Source organism: Carya illinoinensis, chromosome 13 (assembly GCF_018687715.1).
Source record: "Carya illinoinensis cultivar Pawnee chromosome 13, C.illinoinensisPawnee_v1, whole genome shotgun sequence".
Classification (NCBI taxonomy): domain Eukaryota; kingdom Viridiplantae; phylum Streptophyta; class Magnoliopsida; order Fagales; family Juglandaceae; genus Carya; species Carya illinoinensis.
The window spans coordinates 14393951-14416391 of NC_056764.1; the positions used below are offsets into that span (position 1 = coordinate 14393951).

A 22441-nucleotide genomic window follows, 5' to 3' on the forward strand; every position below is an offset into this window, starting at 1 on the left:
CTTTTTTAAGGCTTCTGGACTAACATCCACTATCCAGATTTGTTAACTCACGACAAAGTATGCTGTTCATTGGAGTTGTTACTAATAAAAGGAGTGTTTAACGGTTCATTAGTTACATATTTACTGTGTAAAATGTGGTCACACTAAACTAATGTTTTTTCCTTGTTCTTTCCTGATTTCTCATACATACATATAGATTCCAACTCCTTCTCGAATTGCAAACAATTTGAACAAGAAATCGCAGACAATTCAAATATATGTCGATTTGACATGAAAGTATGTCAGTATGCCATTTCATGGCATTTGGTTATATCTTTCTGTTTCATTATAATCTATTACTCTTTTAGCTGTACCAAGAAAATGAACTGAAAAGAAAAAAAAACTGAAATAAAGAAAGATTTTTGGTTAAAAAAACAACTTCCTTATCATATATCGTGTCACTTGTAAACATGTTGCGGGCTGCATGCGTGAATCTTAATGTTACATTGTCTCTTGTCATTTAATAAAACAACCAACCAACCATCAACCTGTTGTACTTCACACTATTTTATTGGTCAATGCTCGTTTGGTGGAAGCTTCAAGGTTATTTTTTTTAATCAAACCTTTGAGGAAAGCCTAATACATAAATATAAGTGAATATGCAATATTAAATGAATATAACTTTGGATTTCAATAGAATTTGTTCAAGGTGTCATGATGTTTAACATCACGATAAGATATTGACATCAAGCCAAATATGATACTTTTGCCCACCAAAAGCCAGCACCATCACCAATGCCACCATTTTCTAGCTAGTTTTGTGTGTTGGGTGTCATTTGAAAGTTACTCCAAATGGTAAAAAGTGTGTTTTTTTTTTTTTTTCAAGTTTTGCAGCAGGGATGAAAGCTCCGAAACCTACCACCCAACTTGTTTGAGGAGTTTGTTTTGTGGTGAGAATTTGGGATAGGGATGAGATAAAATGACACGAAATCTGGAAAGATATGTCAACCGGTCACGAAGGGGGCGCGTTTAACGTGATTCAGCCAAAATGCAAACGAGTCCGCGTGCACTGGTGTCTTGGGAGTGGGAGTTGCAGTAAGGAAGTAGGCCAGCCTTCCCACCACCTTTTCCCATCATAAATGTGAAAACGTCTTCCCCCTTGCTCTCCTTCCCTTCCTCACATCTCAAGGAATGAGTATTTACTCTCCTCCCTGTCCCTCTGTCGTATAAAACTTCAGCGAGTGTGGCTTGCGTTGGATAGGCCTTTGTTGGCATAGGAGTTCAAATTTCTTTGGTTCGGTGGTTTGCTGGGCAATCGGTCGTGGGTTTTTGTTATGAGAAAATGGGAACCGAGGAGAAGCCTGGGAGCGATCAGGGGCATGATGTGAGTTCATGCGATAGACCAATTGTTGTCCCAATTCAGATGGTACTTTGTGCTTCCTTGCTGCTTTTCTGCTCTGCTTTTTATTTGTTTGCATTTCTTTCAAATCTCCCCTCCCCAATATTTCTTTAAAGTTGTTCTTTCATATGACTTTCAATGCTAATCTCATCAGGTATGCGCCATAGTTTAAAGGTTTGGACGAATGTTATGATTGGTGGCCTCCTAGTTCTGATTCTATACATATCTTTTTTTTCCTGTTCTCGTTTGATTTTCTTTTTCCAATTCAACTGTTTTTGTTTTCTGGGTGATATTATTTCCTGCTAAAGGGCTATGTTATTTATCTTTAGTGTTGTTATATTTTTGGTTGCCAACTACCGTATATGTGAAGTACTAGTATCAATTCAATCGAGTGTAGAGATGGAAATGAGCTTAAGAGGGGCGTCTGATCGCTATTATATTTGTCTAAACACTACAAAAGTTTCCACTGATTTCATTACTCAGGCGATAAACATATTTTCTGGACGGATCCCATGTCTGAAAAAATGAAATCCTGCTCCAGATTAGCAAGTTCAACGGAGAAAACATACATCGACTGGGTGGTGAGAGATTGAAAATTCAATATACGATGCCTACAGACTACAAATTTTTATCGTTTGTATAGGCACAAGATTAAAAATCAATAGAAGTTTAATGGCTATAAAACTCAGCAATGAGTGGGGCACAGTACTCAATGGTAGACAAATTATATCTGATTCAAGAAAATTTGGACAAGTACACAGGATATCAGCTATCGGAACGCTATGTAGTGTTCAGGAGTTGCAGGAGTTGGTTTGAAAAAGTGGTCTCTTGACTTTTTCTTCTTTTCTTCTTTTAATTTTATGGGCAAGATTTCTTGACCTTTACCTGCTAGTAAATGACTCTATATTGATATAGTTTAAAATGTATTAACAAAATTCTATTAAGTAATTTCACATGCCAGTTGATGTTTTCGTGGTTCTGCCTAGTTGATATGATGAGGTTAGTGAGTTAAATAATGCAAAGATGTATTACGCCATGGACCATGTAATGTCTACCGGAAAAAGCTATCTTGTGCCGTGAATGCGTTGCTATTTCTGATGATGACAGAATGCATTCCGGACCTCTGGTGCTGGCCAACCTCTGGAAATTCATTAATTTCAATCTATATGCAGGGTGACCTGTTGTTCAAATATCTGTTCATTGGAAAGTTGATCACTTTTTCTTTTTCTCTTTTGTGCTTCCAAGGAGTTTGAAGCGTATTGATTGTAATCAATAGGTAGAGGGTGGGCTGCATGAGGGAAAGTTGCTTAAACTAGGCTTGTCATTTTGTCTTATGCAGTGGAGACTGATTAATACGTTGATGAGAAAGGGTGATTAGATTGAAGATGATGGAAAAAATGAGGTAGAGGGAGACCTAAAATAACATGGGTAGAATATTGGAGAGATATATGGAATATGAAGGCAAGTGGGAGTATGCTTTTAGAGAAGATTGAATGATGAAAAGGAGTACGTGTGGCCAATCTCTAGGAATTGATGATAATCAATTGCTGATCCCAATTTAATTGGGATTAAGAATGGACTTGTACAATTTTTGTCACGTTCTTAAATTGATTGTCTTCTAAAGCTTTGAGTGTAGTTAGGAAAGTGAGTGTGGTGAAATCAGCATGTTAACTGCAGTCCCGCATAAAGAGTTTAAAGACAAACAGCCTAAAATATCCTGCAAAGTTTTTTTGGCTGCATATTTAGGTTGTTAAGAGCAAGAAACCATTGATTGAAGTTGTTTTGAATATTTACCTAAATCTTCTTGTCCCACTTCAGGTGGAAGACTCAATGGGAATAACTGAAGAAAAACAACATGATCACCACTGGAAACGGCAAAATCTCTTCCTAGAGATACCCTCCAGAACAGCAGGAGAGTCCTCTCAGGATGCTGTTGGAATAAAGATGCCCTCAACACCAACTCCCACTCCCAAGAGAGTAAATTTTCTCCTCACACCTGATTCTATTGACGAAAGAGTTACTGCATCTCCTGGGCCCTCCCCATCTAGGGGCAGAACATCCATAAGAAGCCTTTTACCAAAATTAAGTTTCATTTATCGAAATTCCTCAGATATTGAAAAGGCCTCCAACCTAGTTTCTGAAGCTTCATCTACAGGGCCACAAGAAAAGCCTTCAATCTCAAGGTCATATTCACTTACAAAGATATTCACTCCTAGGATGAAGAGAACATCATCACTTCCGGTAACTCCAGTTGCACATTCAAACCCAGAATCTGCACATTCTGGAAGCATTGGTGGACCACTGAGTTCAAGTGTAAGTTTTTGTGATTAGTGTACTAAAAATGTTTAACCAGTTGATTGACCTCATCTATAAAACAATACATGGTGGTAACACAAGGGTAGAGCTTCTCTGGACTTGTTACTGTAAATCTTTCATTTGTGATGATTAGGTGCAAGGAAATCAATTTAGAGCAGAATATTTTCAGTATGTAGATTTGTCCTGAGTAGGCATCAGAAAAATTAGTCAAGGACATTGGAAGTTATATTTTTCTTATAGGTAAAAAAAAGAGAGTAAACTTTGAGTAACTCTACCTTTAATTTTCAAACATATATGTTTCTTACTTTTGGCAAGTTTTAACACCAGTCATATAATATGAGGTTCTGAGCATGCATTACTAATATTCCCATTTGCAGAGAAAAGGACCCCGGCTGCAGATATCTCGTTCCCTTTCAGTCCCTGTCAACAACAAAGAAAGAAGCCTAAGGAGGATGGATTCGTTTTTTCGTGTAATTCCTTCTACACCTCGAGTGAAGGAAGGGGATTTATTGTTAAATGCATCTCCCACCAGTGATGCTGGTAACTCTGTTGCATTAACGACTCTATGCTATCATGTTGTGTTCATGAATATCAAAAACTAATTGAATTTTATATTTTGTGGGTTGGTCACTAGATTGCAGACCAAAGTGGGTCGTGTTCTTAAAAAAAACAAAGCGTTATTTGTTGAATGTCACTAGCACTTTCAATGTATGGTCTATATGTAGCAATGTTGTTAATTCACAAGCGGTGAAGAGAAGTGCTTTCTTCTTATTCAATGGCTTCTGAACTGAATTTATTATTCTAAATTCTATTATCTACATTTAAGAAATCTATTAATTGCATTTATCAGCATATGTCTTATGGCAATTTCATGGTTCAGATAATAATGATCATGATGGTGAAGACATACCGGAAGAAGAGGCTGTTTGTAGGATTTGTTTGGTTGAACTGTGTGAAGGTGGTGAGACCCTCAAGATGGAATGCAGCTGCAAGGGTGAACTTGCTCTGGCCCACCAAGAATGTGCAGTAAAATGGTTCAGCATCAAGGGCAACAAGACCTGTGACGTGTGCAAGCAAGAGGTTAAGAATTTACCTGTCACTCTGTTACGCATTCAAAGTATTCGAACTCGAAACACTGGAGGAAATAGAGTACTTGCTGATGTTCAGGGATACAGGCAAGTGAACATAATTTAATGCCTGAGAAATGTCACTGTGCACCATTTGATTTCCAATGCCAAGAAGTTTTAGGAGATATAGAGAAAATAAGGAACATTACAGACACACCAACCCATATTGGTCGGAAATCTGGGATGCTAGCTGAGTGTTGAGCTCTAATAAATTTAAAAACATCCTTGGTCTGTTTCCATTATGTCCCATTCTTCTCAGATCTCTCAGAGCACCTTTTGGACTGTCCTATGCCTCATCTTGATTTTCTTCTATGGAAATCTTGATTCCTCCGCTGCATTCATACTATTCTATGCCAACCTTGATTGCCCAGCTGTATAAAGCTAAAACCTATATTAATGGCTCATGCCTTGGCTACTGATAATAGTTATATGAGACAAGCATGTATAAGATTCTTGTCCCTACAATTCATTTGACCTGCAAATTATTTCATTATTAACACAAGATAGAGTCATCAGTTAGCTGTCCTCTTTGCTCACCTATGAAAATTTTGCCAATATTGTTGGACTCGGGACATCTTATGCAGTTGTTCAATTGGTACCCTAAATATTCTTTTAAAACATCCTCTATGAGAACCATGCAACCAAAAATTCAGCTCAAAATAGTGGATGAATTTACTCTCAGTGGATGCCCTTCTCTGGATCCTCCTCACCTAAAGAACTGCATACTCTTGGAGGATTGGCTGGACTTAATTTGCTTTCCCACCTCAATTACAAAGTTGGAAATGATGTCATGCAGGAAGACCTTCATTCAATGCTGTTATGAAAGACATCTGAATTGAGCAAAACAAAACTACAGTACTGTTATTGTATATGCCAATTTTGGTTAGTGCTACTAGTATTATACCACTCTGAGATCGGTATGACATGGTTGAAATAGTGTTTATTATAGTGTCTCACCACCGTAGTGGTTCCTCATTTAGTTCTCTTGTTTCTTTGCTGCAGTCTATGGTTACAGTTTGGCCTGACCAACCATCCTCCTGTTCTATGCCCCCTAAAATAACAAATTTTGCCTCACCTTCCACCGTGGCTGCTGCTGCCACTTCCATATGAACAGAATTGGTATCAGGACTTTGGGGCCTAGCACCTAATTCAACAACAATTTCACACATAGTATGACTTTTTCCTTAAATCCAATGAAGAACCAATCTATTAGGAAAATGAGATCTAATTGTTCCTCGTGGTATATCCAAGTTTATCGTGTTTTATTATAAGCTTTGTAATGAAAATGGTCATGCATTAAATTTTATTTGTTTACATTCATTTAGGGTTTGGCAGGAGGTTCCAGTGCTCGTCATTATCAGCATGCTTGCCTACTTTTGTTTCCTTGAACAGCTACTGGTAAGATTAGCAGTTCCACATCCAGTTCTGCTAAAAAACCCCTTTTTTGTGAGCAAGTCCAAGAAATGCCTTGGTGATATCTCTATTTGTTTGCAGGTTGGGAATATGGGTACTGGTGCAATTGCCATATCTCTTCCATTTTCTTGTGTGCTGGGTCTACTCTCATCCATGACCTCGTCAACCATGGGTATGTTGGCAAACTATTTACTGCATGTTTGATGTGTGGACAGTTCTACATTTAAAAACCAGATTAATGACTGCAGACAAGGCAATCATGGTCGATAATTCAAATATCAAACATCAAAGTTTGGTAAAGTGTAAAAAGTCTTGGTATATGTTGATGCAATTATGACCATGAATGATATTCATTTACGATATTATGTTGAACAAAAGAGTTTTTAAGGGTCAGAGAATCTCCTATTTTATACATTGTATGTTTCATATGATTTTACTGACCCTCACCTTTTGAACCTGTGTCTTCAGTGAGGAGAAGATTTGTTTGGGTTTATGCATCAATTCAGTTTGCTCTGTTGGTTCTCTTTGCACATATATTTTACTCCTTGGTAAGAGACTTTCTACTTAATATTTTGTTTGTTGCTTGCTTAGCTGCGGTGAAACTACCAAAGAGCTTAATAAGCTTAGAAATTTTGTGAGGGTTTGGTGTTCCATGAGTGGGAGGTGCGATCCCATGTATTTTTGGACCATCCTGGTTCATGTACCATGTTTAAACCATCACAAAAACTTTAAACCATCACAAAATCGGTTGGACCAAAGTGAAGATCTGGTTCATGTATGATTTCTATTTGTTCCTTTTTTATATATATAACTATGATCTCTATTTGTTATTTCCCTGTATCTGCTTAGAATGAATCCGAAACCAAGTTTAGCTGACAAGTAGGCTGGCTTTATCTGACCTCCTTTGAACCTTTAAACATGTATATACTCAATTCTTCTGGATGGAACCTTGTTCATGATCCCAAGATCAATATCATATCCAGATTTAGGCAGGCAAATATTAAGCTTTTTCCCTCTATTTGTATTATATATATATATATATATGAGTAAATAGTGTCTATCACCAGTTATTTGAATTGGCCATGGCTCTGTTTGGTCTCTGCATCTTCAGATCCCATAGGAGCCTTTGCCACAGATAAAAAAATGGATGCTAGATCCTTCAGATTATGATGCTTTTTTTACTCTAGTTTTGGCATAAAACTAACTTAAGCATCCCTTGACTTTGACATGGCACAATAGTTTGGTTATGGGATACGATTTGGACACCTGCAATAGGAGACTCTTTCCAAGTATGACTATGCTAATGGAAATTTATATTGAATATGTATTTGTGGATTACAGGTTCATTTGCAAGCAGTTTTGTCAATTCTGCTAGCAACATTTGCTGGGATCGGTGTTGCAATGAGTGGAAGCTCTATTCTTGTTGAATTTTTGAGATGGAGAAGAAGGTTGCGAGCTCGGTCAGAGCATTATCATGGTTCACAAGTGATGACTAGACGAAGTCAATTTCCTAGATCGTTAAATTCACCACGGATAGGCCCTCCTGAACGCCACCACCAAACCGAAGTGGGAAATCCAGAAACCTTTAGCGGGGTCTGAAATGGTATCCCACAGGTGGTCAATATTGCATGGTTTAGCTAGCTGAAAAGGCGCTAAGCTAATTTTGTTAGATATGAGACAGGCTATGTGATCTATTTTGTAATACATCTCTAACGGCATCATATATGCATTTTTATGTGATCAAGTTTCAAGACAGAGACTTGTTTTGTACAGGCTTCTGATGGCAATAGAATTAATGCAAAACGCATTATGCTGTCCATATATATATATATATATATATATATTTATACATATACAGATTCTTGTCGTTTTCAGTGTCTGTATTTTCAAGATTTTGTGTTTGTAATTTGAATGCATTGAGGTCCCTTGTAATTGTTGTCTCTAAAATCTAAGGCTGAGTAATGGTCGGTCTGGACTGGACCGGTCCGTCTCGGTCCATTTTTTAGAAGATCGAAAAGTTTTGGTCTAGTTCTAGTCTAGAGTTTTTTCACCCCAGACCAAACCGAATTAGACCAAATGAAAACTAAAAATAAAAAATATATTATATATATTATTTATATAATAATTATATAATTTATGATGTAATTTTCATCTAACCTATCACTATTAACAATATAAAATTTTAAATATGTTATTAACAAATTAATATTATATCAATTAACTAATATATAATATAAATTAACTAATTATATAGTAATTATATAAATTAATAATGTAATTTTCATTTAATTTATTATCATTGATCATATAAAATATTTTTTTATTGAGTTAGTTACATAATCCACATTAATAAGTCACTTAATTTTAATTTAGCATTTTAAATAATTTTTTAATCAATTTTTTCAAAAAAAAAGAAAAATAAATAAATAAATAATTAGGTTGGACCGAATGGATCAATCGGATTAGACCGGTCAAGTCACTATGGATGTTCAGTCCAGGAAAAATGATGGACATCCCGCACTAGTCTGTTTTCACCCCTATTAAAATCTATCCCCCAAATTGAATGTGAATGTTTTATTTTTATTTTTTGAAATAGACTTCATTCCATTCAATGAAACCGAAATTACAACTGTTACTAATCAATAGATTCAATACAGAAAAAAATTCAGATTACTAGCCAAACTACTCATCTGTGAATGGCTCTCCCACCCATAAATTTCTTTATAGAAGACATTGTCTTAACTTAAGAAAGCACTCTGTTAAAAAACAGAACTGAAATGATCTCTCTTTCGAAAAAGAGAGGTACTAGCACGCTCCACCTTCTCAAAGAGAGAGTACAAATACTCACCTTCCTTCAACGAAAGAGTGAGACAGTCACTCACCTTCTTATCCTACTATAACGAGATGACATTGTTCATCAACCTTTGAATTTAGTTTTTAAAAAAATAATAGACGATCCAAAAGTGAAAGGACAGTGCTAGTATGTAAAATTACTAGCATTTGAATTATTTGTGAACAACTCTTTTTTTCTTTCCTGCCAAACGGCTATAACACAGGTATTCTCCACTTTGTAGCACGGAAGATTTTGTAGTACAAAACACATTCTCCTTCATTGATTTCTTCAACACAACCATTCAGATCCAGTCAAGTGGCTAGATCTGAATCACCGTATCTAAAATGGCTGATTCAACGGTTATTAATTAATTAATCAGTATAATGTTCAAATTAAATAACACCACAAATTAACGATCAAGATTAATTGACCATTATTTATAAGTGCAATCTTATGGTCTTGATTAATTGTATATAAAATCCTAACCTATAATTAACTACTTTTAACTATCATAAATAATCCAACTGTCAATAAGTTTTTAATAACAATTAATTGTAAAGATGACTATTCAAAGCGTTACATAGTTTGGCTGACAAGGCACCTTAGTGAGTGTATATACAATTTGAGTTATTCTATTATCAAGTTGGTATGTAAAATACATAATTTACATAACTTAAATGGTAAGACTTGATTTGTAAAATTCAAATTTAAAATTTATCTTTTAAATCAAATAATATAATGTAAGATGTTTGGAACGATGTGTAACATAACGTAGATGGCTAAATCTTAACATGTTAGAGCACTATCATTGAACTAGCTAAATGCCAGCGAAACAAAAAATATGGCTTGTTTTTTATTAAATCAGCGGTATTGGACTGGCTAAAGTCCTTTAAATAAGACTATGACAGCATTGGCAATGGTTTAACCAAAGCCAAAGCTAAAATTTGCCTAAAACTACATATTTTGGTCTTTTCCTTTGTAATTCAATATATTGGATTATTTATCTGTTAGCCAAAATAATAATAAAATATTACTTTTTTTAATAATAATTTTTTATAATTATTTTTAAAATTTTGTAATTATACTAACCATAAGTTAATTAATAATTTAATTTTTAATTAAATTATTATTTTACAACTATTTTTTCCAACCTAATTATCCAACAAACACATTTTGCCAACCCTTCTTCTCTACCAACAATCACATCTATAATTTTAAAAAACCAACAAACATATTTTGCCAACAATTCTTCAACCCAACAATCACATCTACAATTTTTCAAACCAACAAACACATTTTGCCAACCTTTCTTCTTCTGTCAACTTTTTTAGTTGTAGCTAATTGTCTCATATTAAGTCCTATAAATAGATCAACCTTTAACTACTTCCCACTTATCAAAAACCAATATTTCTTCTTCAAATTATCTTCCCTTAGTTTGCTATGTATCCCTCTTGAAGTACTGGTCATATTGTATATGATGATTATTCTAATCATAAGTTTAATATGATTGAAGCAATGGCGGTAGAACGAAGGGCTACCGAGGGAGCATCTGCTTCACGTCAGCATAATCCTCAATGTCATACATTCACAAGACATTAAGTATGCATGCATTATCTTGCACAATATAGATTAGACTTGTTTTCAACGATTATATTGTGCAAGATAATGCATGTGTACATAATGTCTTTTAAAACTTTAGGTTGGAAATACCTAACAGGTCCACACATAATTGCAAATCTATGTTGGAGTAATCCGAATGCACGCTCCACATCTTTCATTGCATACTCCTGGCAAGTAGTAAAATATTTTTTTTTCCTTGTGGAGCAGGAATTGTTTTCATTAATGTTGCCCAAGAAGGATATATATCATAATAACTTATTGTATATTCGTGACCATTAATTGAGTAGTTGCATGGAGGAGTATGACCTTCGGCCAATGTAGCAAAAACAGAAGATTGATCGAGTAAGTTGATGTCGTTATCTATATTTCGACCTTAGAAATATTGGGCAGAGTTATTACAAAGAATGATTAACCAAATGTGTTTGTTGGTTTTAAGAATTATATATGTGATTGTTAGGTAAAAGAACGGTTGTCAAAATATGTTTGTTTGTTTTTAAAATTGTATAAGTGATTGTTGGGTAGAGAAGTAGGGTTGACAAAATGTGTTTGTTAGTTTCAATAATTGTAGATGTGCTTGTTAGGTAAAAGAAATATTGGCAAAATGTGTTTGTTAGTTTAAAAAATTGTAGATGAGATTATGGGGTTGAAGAAGGGTTGGTAAAATGTGTTTGTTGGATAATTATGTTGGAAAAAAATAGTTGTCAAAAAATAATTTAATTAAAGATTAAATTATTAATTAACATATGGTTAGTATAATTATAAAATTTAAAGAAAAAATGTATAAAAAAAAATATTAGTATTAAAAAAGTAACATTTATTATTATTTTGGCTAATGATTGATAATCTAACGTGAGGTTATATCTTGAATGACAAAAAGCAAAAGCCAAAACATATATTTTTAGGCAAATTTAAACTTTGACTTTGGCTAGACTATTGCCAATACTCTTACAATTATTTTGATAACTTTTTAATTATTATTAAGATTATAACTTTCAAATTAAATACATATGTTATCAATATATAAAAAGATTATTAATTATTATTAAGATTAATAGATTATACCTTTCAGATTAAATAGATAGATAATTTATAAAAAAAAAATTGAATTATTAACCTTATGTTCGTATAAATATGATTTAATTTTCAGGAAAAAAAAAATTATTTACATTTTTTTATCATGATTTTATTTGTAACTCTAGAAAATTTGCAGTAGCATTAATGGCAAAAACAGAGAAAAAATAAATAAATTTTGACAATTTAATCATGAATTTACTTGCATGTTAAACCCTTATATAGAACTCCTTTCTTGTTATATTTTTAAAATGAGAAATGCTACGGTGACAAAGATATTTAATAAAAGTAAATTTATAAATTAACGTGATTTAATATAGTACATTATATATATTTTATAATAAAAATAGATTTATAATTTAACATATTATATTTAGATTCTGAGATAAGATAAGATGGTTTTAGATTAAAGTTGAAGTTGAATAAAATATTATTAGAATATTATTTTTTAATATTATTATTATTTTGTGATTTGAAAAAGTTGAATTGTGATTTAAAAAAATTGAATTGTGATTTAAAATAATTCAACTATTTTTTATATTTTATGTAGAAATTTGAAAAAATTTTAATGATGAGATGGGATGAAACACTATTTGAATCCAAATGAGCTTAAATCATATCAATTTGTGTGTTTTTTTTTTTTTTGAGATCTTTCGTGACTAAAATATTTGTCTTTTAAGATTATTGAGAAAATATATTTGCATTTGTAAATTATGTATTTTGAAAAAAATAAATAAAATATGAGATTCACTTTTTTAATAAGATATTTTATTTTTTTTAAATAATTATATGACATTTATGAACTTTACAATTATACCTCAAATTACTTTTATTTATTAGGAGTCAGTAAAACGATCATTAGTCCGAATCCAAACTTAAAATAGTACAAAGCGGACTGTCCAGTTCCAATGGAATAGGATGATTCTTCCAACAGGGGTAGCGACTGCAACACAGAGGCTGCCTCTTCTCAGCGCACGTGCCCTTCCTTTCCTCTATCTCCGAGGTGATCTCTCATATCATTAACCGCATCCACACGTCAGTCCCTTCTTCTCTCTTGATATTCACTCTGGTTGCTGAGAAAGCTGCGGGTGGAATTTTATTGAAAAGAAAAGAAAAGCTGCAAAGGAACCAATATTGAGCTTTTGCAATGTTTTTCAGGTGTGCCCAAGCTTGGGTTTGTGTCATTTTTGCACCAGAACCGGATGTTGACTTTGGGTGTTTCGAATAAAATGGCTCAGAGCATGGAGAAGTGCGATGTGGGTATTGAAAATACGTTGGGGGTGGTTCGCCCTGCCACGGAAGAGTATGCTGAGGAGGCAATGGAAGCTCTTAAAGCTGGGAAGGTTATTGCTGTGCCCACGGATACACTCTACGGATTCGCTTGTGATGCTTGGTATGCCATTCCAACGGGTTCTTTAGATTGCCCATCACTTGTATGTTTAAAATCCTTGGACCATTATGCATCGAACTTCCTTGGTTTACGAGGTAAAGATTGGCAGTGTTGACGTTTTTCTCAAGAATGAAGTGGATTGTTGGAAAAAAAAAAAAAAAAAAAGACTTTACCCTGTGTTTCTTCTGGGAGGAGTCGGACGAATAATTGGCAACCTTTTGATGTTATTGAATAGAATTTCTCTTACTGAAAATCTATGCGGTTACGGGGAGTTTAGTACAACCTTAATGGGTGGATCCTGTAGGTTGTCAGCAAAGACCTGTACATGAAGATTGCTTTCACGGTTTGTTCCAGGAAGCCCCACCTTCCTTCCTTCCCCTGGCAGGCATTGTATCTCAGTACCAGAAGAATTTTAACTCTCATCTCAAACGTTACCATTTGGATAGTATTTTAGTCATCTATGATCCTATTTCTCTGCATTTCATAGTTTGCCTCAAAGATGATGAAGAATGATTGGAAGGCCTTGACTTAATTTGTTCATTTCCAGAGCACAATTTTGGAAACAGGCCACTTTTAACTCTTACCTGCTTTATTTAGAATATAATTGTCATGTTTTCTTTTTATGCGGTATGCAGTTCTTTGCAAGCAGTTAATAGGATTTACGAGATTAAAGGACGCAAACACACTAGCCCTCTTGCAATATGTGTTGGGGATGTATCAGATATAAAGCGATTTGCTATCACTGACCATTTGCCTCATCGCTTGCTTGATTCTCTCCTGCCAGGTCCTGTCACTGTCATACTAAGGCGAGGTTTGTAACTGATTTCTGTGGCTTCATGTATAAAGGAAAAGATAGTAGTGCTGAAGACTTCTTCTGTTTGTACTGTGCAATTAATTAATGGTTGAATCATTCCATAGTCTAAGATTAGATAGTTGAATGTCTTACAGGAGAGTCAAGTATTCTTGAGAGGTCTTTGAACCCAGGATTGGATACTATAGGAGTCCGAGTGCCTGACTGTAACTTTATAAGGGTTGTTGCTCGTGGTTCAGGAAGTGCGCTGGCCCTTACAAGTGCAAATTTAAGTGGGCAACCAAGTAGTGTATGCATCAAAGATTTTGAGAACCAGTGGCAACACTGTGCTCTTGTTTATGATGGTGGTGTGCTTCCATCTGGTCGAGCAGGCTCAACAATTGTGGACCTCACCGGGCCAGGAAAGTTTAAGATTCTTAGACCTGGAAGGTAAGCATCTAGTTGGTCAATTTCTTTCCTTATATTGTAGATGGATGAGCCAGAGGAAAGAGGAGTATGATAATTATTGGTTTTGAGTCATTCAGGCCGAGAAGAAGTTGTGAAACAAATCACGATAAGCCCTGCTTAGTAGATGCAGTATACTGTTATATATCCCTTTTAGTAACACATTATGAAAACATTGCATGTATTAATTTCATAACGCCTTATGAAACATTGCATGTATTAATTTCAAATGTGTTAAGAGGATCTGAATACTAATGAAAATTTCCCTTTTATACTGTTATATGCAGTATACTGTTATATATACTGTTAGATGCATCTAACAAATGTGTTAGATGCAGTATACTGTTATATATCCCTTTTAGTAACACATTATGAAAACATTGCATGTATTAATTTCATAATGCATTATGAAACATTGCATTTATTAATTTCAAATGTGTTAGAGGATCTGAATACTAACAAAAATTTCATTCTTAAATATTCAGAAGGAAATGGTAGATTGTTATTTCTTTGATGCTTTTCAGTATGAACTGAAACATAAGGACTATATCATAGGGGTTGGCTCAAGTGGTAAAGGCCTTGGGCTTAGGGATATGCTCCCCCTGGGTCTAAGGTTCAAATCCCCTTGGGTGCAAACAATCTCTAAGGGCCATCGGATTGGGGGATTTTTCCCTTGAATTACCTGAAGTGCACTTACGGAAAACTCCTTGCTGAGTGCCTATGCACCCCAGCATTAGTCGGGATGCTATTCCTGACACCCGGTGCCAATAATAATATATTAAAAAATAAACATAAGGACTATATCATCCTATGCTCAAAAAAATGGGAAAACAAAAATAAACGTTTAAAGAATTTCTGGAATTCACTTTTGACCAGTGAAGCAATCATTCAGTGCCTATATTTTTATGTTGGATTTGTAATGGACTTATGCTCATTATTAAGTTGAAAAGGAAATGCCCCTTCATTTCTTTTGTTCTACACATGGACTCTATTGTTACAGTAGAACAATAGTCTTTTGCATGGTTGCAGGCATTCTTGACTCGAACGTCTGTTTTCATGTAAATTCTACTGGTGTCACAAAGCCCATGATTGTTAATTGTGCTGTGTTCTACCTTCTTTTTCCAGTGCAAAGGATGAGACTATTGGAATTCTTGAAAGCCATTCTCTACTAGAAGAAGCAACAGTTACTTGAAGAAATGGAGTATGCTGCTTGCTCCCTTGTATTTTATAGGCTTACTAGTTTATTACCTTGGAAGCAAAGGCTGCTTGGGTGTGGAAAAATGTTGCTGCCTGTGTCACTGTAGTTTATTTTTTATTTTTTATTATTGCTATAATTATATTCTTGAACTGTATTGGGAAATTCCAACGGAGCCTTATGTTTTATTAACAAAAGAAATTTCAACCCACGGAAAATCATTTGGACATTTGGTGAAACTGAAATCATGCCCTTGTCTTGTACATAGAAATTGAAATGAATCCATCTAGCTTTTTATAAACTTCATAAGCTCGGTATTCCTGGTGGACAACTATGATCCAGCCTTTAATGTAAGGAAATTTATGTTTGTGTCCATACATTTATAATAGCCAAAATCTTGAGGACGTGACAGTGTGACAAACGAGTCCCTAAACATTTAAGGTAAGTGGGAGGATACATCCGAGGATAGCTAAATCTGATATTTCATTCCTTACTCTTTTTTTGCTTCCTCCTTTTGCCTGATCTATTCTTTATATATGTAGTGCTTGTCTTGTTCAAAAGTGATTGTTAAGGTGCCTTTTAGATGGTGAGATAAGATATGATGGTTTTAGATGAAAGTTGAATAAAATATTATTAGAATATTATTTTTTAATATAATTATTATTTTGAGATCTAGAAAGTTGAATTGTTTATTATATTTTGTGTTGGAATTTAAAAAAGTTATAATGATGAGATAAAATGAGATGAAATATTTTCACTATTAAAAAATGATACTTTGGAAGAGTGGGCATCTTTTGCAACGTAAAGAAGTTGTTGCTAATTAAAGAATTATTTTTTGCAATGGAAATAAGCCGTTGCTAATTGAGTGGGTATGTTTTTTTTTTGCACATTTCTAATTTACTTTTTTTTTTTTTTAAATTGAGTGGGTATTTTTTGCGATAGTACGATAATTCAGTTCTTCTACATACAGTCGTGTGAAGGAGTTTGGATGCAGTCAGCTGAAGAGGTGGTTGCCACGTTAGAATTACAAAGAAAAAAAAGAAAAAAGAAAAAAAAAAAGATGTACAGTTCATCGAAGAACTCACACAGATCCTTCGTCCAAACTCAAAGCCTTTGTCTAGAGCATTTTCTCCCAAACTTCATCGGAGGATTTTTGTGACAATTGCAAATCTACTGTTTGAGAAAGAAACGAGTTTCTCATTTTAAATTTTAGATTGGTATGTTCAAACTAGCACTTGATATCTAACTGTATTTTATCTTGCTTCGCTGGTTTTCTGGCATTCAAGCTTTCATTTTTTTCCTTCAGATGGCATTCATGGTAATGGGTTTCTCTAGTTCTTGGAAAATTGTAAATACAATCATCTCCAACATTGATTTTTTTTTTTCCTTCCAATGGGATTTCCATGGTAGTGGATTTTTTTGGTTTTTGAAAAGGAAAACTCTAAATGAAAGATGTGATACCCCGTTTTTAAGTATATTTTTACTGAATAAGTATTTTAATTTAATTAAAATATTAGTTCTTTTATTTTAATTTATTGTATTTTAATTATATTTATTTAGTTGTAATATTTGTTTTGTAGAGCTTTTTTAATATTAATTATCGTTTTGAATTTAAATTGCTATATAATTTATTTTAGTTTGTTTTTAGATTTAAAATTTAGTTATTTGTTTTTACTAGTTATTTATTATATTTTTTATTTTGATGTGGTGTTTAAATTAATTTAGTCGTTTTATAGCTTTTAAGATTATTTTCGTCGGATCAGTTTCTGGACTCCAGAGGTGAGGATTGGACCTCATTTTTTTTCCATCTTTTCTTTTTCTTTCTCTTTTCTTTTCTTTCTTTTTTCTTTCTTTTTTTTTCCTTTTTTTTTCCTTTCTTCCTTCCCGTTCTTCTCTCTCTCTCTCTCTCTCTCTCTCTCTCTCTCTCTCTCTCTCTCTCTCTCTCTCTCTCTCTCTCTCTCTCTCTCTCTCTCTCTCTCTCTCTCTCTCTCTCTCTCTCTCTCTCTCTCTCACTATCGCCGGTTTCGTTCCACCGCCCAGTGCCGTCGCTCGCCGGCAACGTGGCCAACACCACCAACCCATAAATCTTCTCATCCGGCCGGCGCACCTCCCCATCAAATTTCACCTCCATCCGAGCCACCATTAGCCGCCACGAGCTTCTCCAAGCCGCATAGTTTTTATACTTTTCCGCCGTCGTCGTTTCACCTCCGGCCACCATCTCTTCACCACTTCATCACCTACCTCTTTTCATCCTAAACCACCCATTTCCAGCTCTGATCCGTTGCCGAAACAGCTCCCACGAGCTCATCTCCATTTTGCCGTTTTTTCGCTTCCACCGCCATTTCCACCGCTACCAACGGTCAACTCTCACTTCTATTAGTTTCATAAACACTTCTAGGTCATTTCCTATCAATCTCAAGTCTTGGTTTGTCTCCGTTCGAAAGTGGGTATTTTACAACTCACGGCCACAGTGTATTTTACACTGTTACTTTACTTTTTCTCCGTCGTTTACAGCTCCTTGATCCTTCAAAAATTATCATATAGCGCAATAAGTATTTTCTAAACTATATTTTAGATTTAAATATATTATTGCTTTTACAATAAATTCATTGGCTGGTTGGTTATTCCGGACTGAGTCCGAGGAGTCGGGGGTCGGATGGATTTGAAGACGGAGTTATTTGGTTATTGTTAACATTGTGATTTGTTGGATAAATTGTGTCTTGAGGTGTGCATTATATGGTGCATTCATGTGCATGTATTAAATTGAGAAAATCTGGTTTTATCAGTGTAAATGGATTTTCGGGTGCGTGTGTATCACGACCCCAAGCCGAGATGAGGTATTATCTCGGTGGAGCTCCTCTGGTCACTCGGGAGAGCAATATACCGAGTGACGTTCCCTGGATTGTCACTGGGCGACAACGGGAACGGGCGAAATGGTAACGCTCTCGTACCGACTCCGTGGCCCTTTGCTGGTGAGGGTTAGAGGATGCTTGACTACATACGCGCAGGGCGCTGAACTGAGCATCACTCTTTACGAAGTTGCACGCATGGTCGTTACCCGTGGTGTGACGATGGGAGCCAGGGTGTGCAGATGACCCCTAGGGGAGGTCATGGCGCATTCGGATTAATTGGATATTGAATTGAGTTGGATTTGGGCCAAATGAGACTTTTGGCATGAGTTGGAAGGTAATGTGTTTTTGGGGCCAAATGTGATTTTTGGCGTGCGTGGAAAAATATGGATTTATGGTATATATACATTTGGCATTCTTTCATGCATATTGTTGAGTTTAATATGTTTTTATCTTGTGGCGTTTGGATCATTACTTACTTGCGGTACCATTTTGGTACCGTAGATTTTGATGCAGATGTTGAAGAGGAGAAGGAGGAGGCTGAGCCCGAGGAGGCGGCTTTGCTAGAGTTTTGATTTGGAGTTGTTATGTCAAAAAAAATATCTCTATTAGTTTTTATGTCTTGTATTATGGTTTTGAAACTTGTAATATTTTATTATGTATGTTTTAAACAGGTTTGTATTAAACAAAAATTCTGGTACTTAGTTATAAGACTTTTATTATCCGCTGCGTATTTTTATGATACACTTGTTGCATGTACACACACTTGACACTTGACGATAGGGTAGTGACCCGTGTTGTCATCATCCCGATGTCTCGATTTCCACGTATACGTACGTGGAATTTGGGGGCATCACAAAAGATGAATACCTTGGTTCTAGCTCGCATATATGCCTTCATATAATCGATCGGTATGACTTTGGAACCACAATATAAGATCAAAGAGCCAAAGGAGTGACTTGCAAAGGGTTTGGGAATGTTCTCCAAGGAGGGATTTCTCTACAATTGAATGGAGATATTTCTTGTGAGCAACCAGTAGATCATAAGGGGGGAACATGTTTGAAGAAAGATGGGGGGCGAGAAGGAGGTGCGAGAGAATGGAGAAAGAGAATGGAAAAGATGAGTTTCGGGAGAATGGAGAAGACGATGGAGGCAGAATAACAGCCAAAACGCGCCGTGTCATCTAAGCCCAAAACGCACCATTTCTTTTACACATAGACACTGTTTGCACACCATTTGTGCAATCGACTGTCTCCAACATTTTTCATTATAATTATGATAGTTGGAAACTAAGTTTACATGCCTGAGAATAGACTAACTGTAGTAATAATTTTGCAAGGAAAATATTTCATTGCAATTATAGCTATTTGCAAATATACAAATTTGATCGGTGTAAAAAGAGTATAATTAGTTAGGAAAATAATTTTTGTTGCAAATAGTTTTTGCAAATACTCAGTTATGTTGACAGTTGTAGTGTAGATCGTAGTATTCATTCGATATAAATTTGGTCATTTTACACCATAATTAAAATATCTTGTATTTTACACTTGAAAATATCCTTATCTATCACAAAGAAGACTGTGAAAAGTGAAGTGTTATAGTCATAAAGATTTCACTAAAATAAATTTATAAATTTAAATGACTTCATATGATACATTAAATTTATTTAACAATAAAAATATTTTTATAATTTAACAAATAACATTAATTTATTATATTAATTTATATTAATTTATGAGTTTATTTTTATAAAAAAACATCTCTCTTACAAAAAATGATCAAAAAAGTCATGTGACTCTCATCAATATAGTAAGGTACATGCATGGGAAAAGCATGAGTCAACCCTTTTAAAAGTACAAGCAACGTCCAAGCGGTGAAAAAGAGCACTAGTGGTTCGATTAAGGGAAAATATAATTGTAAGTATAATTGTGTATTAATATGTATATTAATGTAATGTGATTGGTCAAAAAATAAATTTTATTAAAAATAATGTTAATTTAAATTTTAAGTATGAATGAATTAATATTGGTATACAGATTAATACGTAACTATACTTATATATAACAAAACTCTTCGATTAATATCTTAAACTGCACGACTTGAGAGAGTAAAACCACGTGAAAGGCTATGACAACTAGGAGAAGTTGATGAAGACATTAAAGAGAAGAAGGTGAGTGGAAAAGTATATTTGAGAAAAAGTAATTTTTCTTTTTTTACAGCTATTTTTTCGGATATTGTGAATTTTAATTTTAAAAAAATTATCAATAAACAAAAATATTCATATAATTTTTAAATAGTTATAATTTTGTCATTTAATATCATCATATGTATATAGGGGTGTCAAATCGTGTTAACGGGTCGTATTCGTATCGTGTCAAAATATGTATATTATACTATATAGTTCAACTCTAACCCGACCCGTTAAACTTAACGTATCAAAATCTCAAACCCTAACACGACCCATTAACATAACGAGTCGGGTCAGGTCGGGTCATGTCAACCCGTTTTGACCCATTAGTAAATATTACGAAATATTTTAACACGATACAATACGACCCGTTTCAAACTGTTTATTTAAATTGGTTGAATAAGTCTGAAATTAACCAATTTGACTTGATTAAATTTAGCATAATTTTATGTAAATTTTTAAATCATAATATTTATAAAAATTATAAAACTAACTATAAGTTTAAAATTACAATTCAAATAATAAAAATATCGAAATTGAAATTCTAACAATTTTACTTTTAAGTAAAGGGGTATAATTGTAAATTTAACTTTCTTAACTTGTCATAATGGGTTATAACGTGTCATAACGGGTTGACCCGTTATCAACCCGTTAAGTAATCGTGTCTTAACGAGTTAACCTGTTTTGACCTGAATCCGTTAAAATTAAACCCTAATCTACTATTATCGTGTCGTATTCGTGTTAAGTTAATAGGTCGTATAATATATTGCCATCCCTATATCCACGAGACATTACAACTGTCAAATACCTTAAAAAGCAATCTTTTTCATAAGCGAAGAATGACATCTTTTGACAAAACAAACAGAGCATTTGAAGGTAGCAAAAGTGATTCACGTGATAATTGCGGAAGCATCAAAAGTAATTGTGAGTCTCGTTGCCGTCTGCCAAAGAACAACCGATGCTCGTGAATCTCGTGTCGTGTGGACAACCAAGACAACAAAACAAATTATAAATATTAATCAATTAACTAAGGAAAAATATAGTTATAAGTATAATTGTACACTAATCTATGTATTAATGTGATATGATTGATCAAAGAGTAGATTTTATTAAAAATAGTATTAATTTAAATTTTAAATATAAATAAATTAGTATTAATACACAGATTAATACACAACCGTACTTATATATAACAAAACTTATTAACTAAACCACCGCCAAAGGTCGTTTGTCTTCGGATGGACCTTCACACAGCTGTGGAATATTCATTATATTTGTAAAACGGTCTCCCTTTGATTCCTAAGTTCTAATCCTTGTCGTTTTTTCTCTCTCTCTACAAATATAATTTTAAAAAATGTATATTATACTATTGAATGAATCTAATCACTTTTTGGAATGAGTAATATTGTAAATTTTTATTATTAAAAAATTAATTTTTTTATGAATTTTATATATATTTAATTTTTTAATATAAAAATATACACGACATTTATTCAGAGTATAACTGTAAAGATTTATTCTATATATAACCTCTTTTTGGGGATTGTCCATGCAAGCACATATAATTATGTTTAAAAAATTTTAAAATTATAATAATATCATTTTTAAAATGATATTTTTTTTCTTTTAACCATCATTTATCAATGAGACTGTAGTCTCTCACTCAAGATTGTAAATAAAATTTTTTAACTGTAAATATCATTTCTCTTAAATTTTATAATATTGTATTACATTATCCATCAATAATCAAATTGACCCTTATTTTTTGAATAATGTCACCTTAACACAATGGATTAAGAGCATGAT

General features: G+C 33.9%; 2 protein-coding genes across 6 annotated transcripts; both read left to right on the forward strand.

Annotated features, from left to right (window-relative positions):
- The first annotated feature begins 815 nt into the window (after positions 1 to 815).
- On the forward strand, positions 816 to 8041 carry LOC122292071 (E3 ubiquitin-protein ligase MARCHF7-like). 2 transcript variants are annotated; one of them, XM_043100271.1, is made up of 8 exons: positions 829 to 1405; positions 3197 to 3691; positions 4072 to 4234; positions 4575 to 4869; positions 6147 to 6219; positions 6316 to 6406; positions 6703 to 6782; positions 7576 to 8041. In XM_043100271.1, the coding sequence occupies exons 1-8, from the start codon at positions 1322 to 1324 to the stop codon at positions 7831 to 7833; spliced, it is 1539 nt and encodes a 512-aa protein (XP_042956205.1). In that variant the 5' UTR covers positions 829 to 1321; the 3' UTR covers positions 7834 to 8041. The 2 variants fall into 2 exon arrangements, with proteins under 2 accessions (XP_042956207.1, XP_042956205.1); XM_043100273.1 differs by lacking the exon at positions 6703 to 6782 and having other exon boundaries at positions 816 to 1405; positions 7576 to 7800.
- Positions 8042 to 10776: 2735 nt separating this feature from the next.
- On the forward strand, positions 10777 to 15837 carry LOC122293012 (yrdC domain-containing protein, mitochondrial). 4 transcript variants are annotated; one of them, XM_043101617.1, is made up of 6 exons: positions 10777 to 11029; positions 12599 to 12761; positions 12917 to 13151; positions 13784 to 13959; positions 14199 to 14388; positions 15529 to 15837. In XM_043101617.1, the coding sequence occupies exons 2-6, from the start codon at positions 12677 to 12679 to the stop codon at positions 15593 to 15595; spliced, it is 753 nt and encodes a 250-aa protein (XP_042957551.1). In that variant the 5' UTR covers positions 10777 to 11029; positions 12599 to 12676; the 3' UTR covers positions 15596 to 15837. The 4 variants fall into 4 exon arrangements, with proteins under 4 accessions (XP_042957551.1, XP_042957549.1, XP_042957550.1 ...); XM_043101615.1 differs by having other exon boundaries at positions 10796 to 11029; positions 14097 to 14388; XM_043101616.1 differs by lacking the exon at positions 10777 to 11029 and having other exon boundaries at positions 12582 to 12761; positions 14097 to 14388.
- The last annotated feature ends 6604 nt before the right edge of the window (positions 15838 to 22441 follow it).